The sequence below is a fragment of the Megalobrama amblycephala genome, linkage group LG21, assembly GCF_018812025.1.
Source record: "Megalobrama amblycephala isolate DHTTF-2021 linkage group LG21, ASM1881202v1, whole genome shotgun sequence".
In the NCBI taxonomy this organism is placed as follows: domain Eukaryota; kingdom Metazoa; phylum Chordata; class Actinopteri; order Cypriniformes; family Xenocyprididae; genus Megalobrama; species Megalobrama amblycephala.
This window is the reverse complement of record NC_063064.1, coordinates 17,549,983-17,555,131: the sequence shown is the minus strand read 5'-3', so window position 1 is coordinate 17,555,131 and position 5,149 is coordinate 17,549,983. Positions and strand designations below refer to the sequence as shown.

Here is a 5,149-nt window from a genome sequence, read left to right as displayed (position 1 = left end):
CGCATGTATTTGATCGAGAGCAGAGCCATTTTTGCTCGCGCTTCACTTGGATGCGCTCTCGGGGTGAAAGGGTGAAGATTGTGTATGAAAGCTCCAATCAATTTTTTATTGGTTAAAATCAATGGAGAATATCTCGTAGTTTTCCACGGGATCGGGATTTTCTTTTAAATTTCTTCTTATTTTTTCGTAGTTTTTTTTCTAATCAGTTATGTATTTAATTGTATACATTAGGGTTTTATGTTACATCTAATGTTGTTAAATTAATGTTTATTGCATTTTTAAAATTTCATGTGTGTTACCATGATGGTGTTTTGTGTTTCTGTGAATGACACTGTGTGCACGTTCTATAAATTAATATCGTCCTTCTCAGCTGGTGGAAAAGTTGCTTGTGATGAACTTTGATTCATCATGTGACTCTCATCACCACTGTGTTTGGTGGTTGTCAGTGTATTACAAAGGTACAAAACAGATATTAGTACTTCAATAGGTTGGTAAATATATCAATTAATGAAATAAGTTTTTTTACTGTAAATTTAAGTAAAATTTGTAGAACCTAAAATGTTGCTACCTATTTTTTACGGTAAATTCCTGGCAACCACAGCAGCTGGGTTTTTTTTTTTAATGTAAATTTAATAATAAATTACAATTAACATAATACAATATAAACCTTTAAATTATACAGATTTGAACTGTATAATAGACAGTAAACTAAGTGCTGTCCCATAAAACCTAAAATGTTGCTACTGTATTTTTACGGTAAAGTTCTGGCTGCCATTTTTTACCATAAATTTTACAGATAAGTATGGAAGACTACACGAAAAATGTCTTTTATTCATCCCATTCTGTTTTGAATGTAAAATGAATGTAACCAGAATCTCTTTTGCTGGTTGCATGTTGTTTATTCATATGAGGTTTAATTTTTTTCTTTAAAGTGCACTGTTACTCACACAGATTTACAGATTGAGGTATTAAAAAAGAGGCAACAAAAACAAGCATTATACACTAATAAAATACACTCAAATGGAAAGATACAGTACAAGGAATTATGTTCAGTCTACACAAATTTCCTTTATATGAAATAGTTTGGATTCATTTGTGTGCTTAAGCATATTTGCAGTGTCCTGTTTCACTGTTCGTAAATGTTTTTTCACATTAATGATCCCTTAGTTTTAAGGCCAGCCACAGCATTTACAGCTATTATCAAACACGGTGCCTGGGCCACAATTATCCATGTAAGTATTGCCTGCTGCACAGTTATAATATTTGTTGGGGTCTTCAGGGTGAGGATAGAGTCCATCTGGCTTTCCGTTACAGAATCCTGGTCCTGGAGCGTGAGTGGTGGTGGTGGTAGTTGTGGTGGTTTTTGTGGTTGTTTGTCCAGGTTTGAGGGTGGTGGTTGGAGGCAGAGGAGGCAATTCTTTAAAAAAAATAAAATAAAGGTATGTTAGCAATAGCTAGGGGCCAAGCACTGATTTGGGGGTCCCACTTGAACCCTCTTGCGTCACATTCAGGTCAAAGTTTGATTTTCTTTTGCTTAAAATTCTTAACCCTTCTGCAGGTGGCAAAACCCTATCAAAATACAACTTGGTAGGTGCTATTGCAATCTTGGTCTGAGTATACCTATGAAGTTTGGCGGCACCACCCCCTACTGGTTAAAAAAGGCACACATTTCAATAAATATGCTTATAACTTTCCAGCATTTTGGAAAATTCAAAGAATCAAAAAGATTCCTATTGATCACAATTCAGACCCTACAGGACCCTATATATTTGTTTGTTTGTATTGTACAGAAAACTTTTGAAAATACCTACCGATATCCAGAAGATTGCGCAGATGGCCCATGAGAGGATGATTCCCCTGATTACAGAACTGTCCAGCAAAGTCATCCAGATCAAGCGCCCACACGAAAGCTCCACCAAATTTCATGTCTTTCAAATAACGGACCTATAAATTGAGAGGAAAGGAGTGAGTTTCTAGTCAGTTGCTGGCAAATAGTGACAACGAAATCCAACTCCAGTAAAAACTCAAAAGTACCTTAGTTTCAAAGCTCTCCTTGGTGTCAAATCCAACCCACTCGCTGTTCTTTGTGGCATAGGGCACCTTCTGATCATCAATCCACTGGATTGTTGTTCCTTCTAGGAAGCCACAGATCTATAAAGACATTGAGAGTATTAGATGTGGAGATTGTTCGATAGGCACTTTTGAATATGAATGAATATATTCCGTTCACACAAAATGGCTTTTCCAAATCTCCCACCTCATAGTAAGACCAGAATCCAGCCTCACGAGTGTAGGTTCCAGCTGCAGCCGGTCCACTAGCTGGGGCTCCAACTTCAGTATCTGTAGATGTCAGACGGAATGTGCGACCATATGTTGCGAAACCCATTCTGAGTTTCTCCACAGGGGTACCGTTGTCCCTCCAGTAGCGCATAGCGAAATCCTGAAAGAAGAGAAGAGAGTTCATTTTAAAATGGAGGAATTAAAAAATTAGTTTACTTATTTGTTTTCACCTTCTCTGTGTTACAGTAAATCATTTCTTACGGTATTGAAGTAAATCAGTTCTCCGTCATCCTTTGAGCCTTGGTACAGGGGGCTGTTGTGTCCTGTGAATCTTTCCCAAGTTCCATGGAAGTCATAAGTCATAATATTGATGAAGTCCAGGTACCTGAGACAAAAATTAGGAGATGTTTAAAACATCTCATGACACTGCATATTTTCACCTCAGTGCTCTGCCAGTTTGCAAATGTCATGATTCAGTGTTCTCATACTTACTTGGCAACCTCAGCAATCTCATATCCAGCATCAATTGTGCCTTTACCAGCTGCTACAGCAGCAGACAGCACCAGTCTGCGTTTGCCAGTAGCTATGCCCTCTGCCTCATAGGCCTCAATAAGTTCCTGCAACCAGCAAAGACCAACATAGATAAATATAAATAAAAAGAGATTAAATAAGTAAAGTGCACCATCATATTTGTTTAAAAAGACACCGAATTGTAATCAGACCCACCTTGCACAGCAATGTGAATCTTTGTTTGTCTTCAGGGGGACTTCCTCTTGATCCAGGATATTCCCAGTCCAAGTCCATACCATCAAATCCATAAGTTCTCAGGAATTTGATGGAAGACTGAATGAACTTTTGACGGTTTTCTGCAGTGGACACCATGATGGAGAACCTGAAATGAATTTAAGGAACAATATTTTTGCATTTCATTTGAATAATTTCACACGATAAAACAAAACTTCAGCATTTTTACAGAACACTTACTGTGATGAACCAAAGTTCCATCCACCAACAGCCAAGAGAGTTACAAGATGGGGATTTCTGTGAGGATAATGGAGATATTTTAGAATTTCATGATATGAATTGGTCTTTTTTGGTATCTCACAAACAATCTCACAGCAAATGATTGTAGAATTTCAGCATCTGAAAAGTGTTAAACGTGATACATACCTGTTTTTGAGTTCATTGAAAGCCTTGTAAAGAGTCTCATCGTTCCACTCATATGTGATAAGCTCGTTGGCATGGTTGATCATTGCGAATGCATAGAAAAGGTGTGTACAAAGGAAAGGGTCGACATTTGCAGGTGTGTACTTTCCAATTCCAGGTCTGTACTGGGACCAGTTGGTGAAGTAGCAGCCCATTTCCATGGAGAAAGCTGGTTATGGATACACAAAGAGACAAGGCATTTACGCATTGAAGTTCTCCCTACAGTGATAATTGTCTTTCTGAGTTCATTAAACTGAATGTGAAATGATTACATGATGCAATAAATACTCGACTCACCAACATGGCAGAGCACCAAGCCCAAACCTAGAATATGCAATGATATTATATAAATGACAAATTTAAAAGAATGAATAAAACTCATAGTTTAGTGTATAAAACACATAGTGCAGTGTATATTGTTTTGGCATATTACCTGCTACAAGCGTAAGCTTCCCCATTTTTATTCCGAATTTTTTCTGTAAGTAACAAAGAAGAGTTTTAAAAATGACATTTAAACTAATAGTAAAAGTAGAGATATTAAACTCAGTGACATTCTGACATACCCGGGGTAACTCAAGCTTGAGAAATGTAAAGAGGAACTTCAAGACCCCTGGCTTTTTATAGGAATCGGGTGTTGTCTAGGCCCTCATGGGATGTTTTATTAGGATAGTGTAAGATATCGTATCACCTGTAAACTATGGACTGAAATGACAATAAAATATGTAACTGAAATACCTTTGGCCTAAAATCATAGATAAGATGAAAAAATGGGACTGCTGCAATAAAATGTATGCAATGTGCAAATATGTCAGATACAGTTTTAGCATGGGATATGTTAACTTTAAAATTCAGCTGAGGCCAGATACAATATTATGTACAGTCCAGTCCAAAAGTTTGGAACCACTAAGATTTTTAATGTTTTTAAAAGAAGTTTCGTCTGCTCACCAAGGCTACATTTATTTAATTAAAAATACAGTAAAAAACAGTAATATTGTGAAATATTATTACAATTTAAAATAACTGTGTACTATTTAAATATATTTGACAAAGTAATTTATTCCTGTGATGCAAAGCTGAATTTTCAGCATCGTTACTCCAGTCTTCAGTGTCACATGATCCTTCAGAAATCATTCTAATATGCTGATTTGCTGCTCAATAAACATTTATGATTATTTTCAATGTTGAAAACAGTTGTGTACTTTTTTTTTCAGGATTCCTTGATGAATAGAAAGTTCAAAAGAACAGCATTTATCTGAAATACAAAGCTTCTGTAGCATTATACACTACCGTTCAAAAGTTTGGGGTCAGTAAGAATTTTTATTTTTATTTTTTTGAAAAGAAATTAAAGAAATGAATACTTTTATTCAGCATGGATGCATTAAATCAATCAAAAGTGGCAGTAAAGACATTTATAATGTTACAAAAGATTAGATTTCAGATAAACACTGTTCTTTTGAACTTTCTATTCATCAAATAATCCTGAAAAAAAATAATGTACACAAATATTTTGTACAATTGTACACATTAAATGTTTCTTGAGCAGCAGATCAGCATATTAGAATGATTTCTGAAGAATCATGTGACACTGAAGACTGGAGTAATGATGCTGAAAATTCAGCTTTGCCATCACAGGAACAAATTACTTTGTGAAATATATTCAAAT

At 35.8% G+C, this 5,149-nt stretch overlaps 1 protein-coding gene across 1 annotated transcript; it reads right to left on the bottom strand.

Moving 5' to 3' along the window:
* Nucleotides 1-878: 878 nt before the first annotated feature.
* Nucleotides 879-4,080, bottom strand: LOC125257023 (acidic mammalian chitinase-like). Its single transcript, XM_048173431.1, has 12 exons — nt 4,050-4,080; nt 3,920-3,962; nt 3,784-3,810; nt 3,451-3,655; nt 3,265-3,321; nt 3,007-3,172; nt 2,773-2,897; nt 2,542-2,665; nt 2,258-2,440; nt 2,035-2,151; nt 1,812-1,944; nt 879-1,417 (listed from the first exon to the last, which is right to left on the bottom strand). Exons 2-12 carry the CDS (start codon nt 3,942-3,944, stop codon nt 1,170-1,172), a joined length of 1,410 nt encoding a protein of 469 aa, XP_048029388.1. The 5' UTR covers nt 3,945-3,962; nt 4,050-4,080; the 3' UTR covers nt 879-1,169.
* Nucleotides 4,081-5,149: the final 1,069 nt, after the last annotated feature.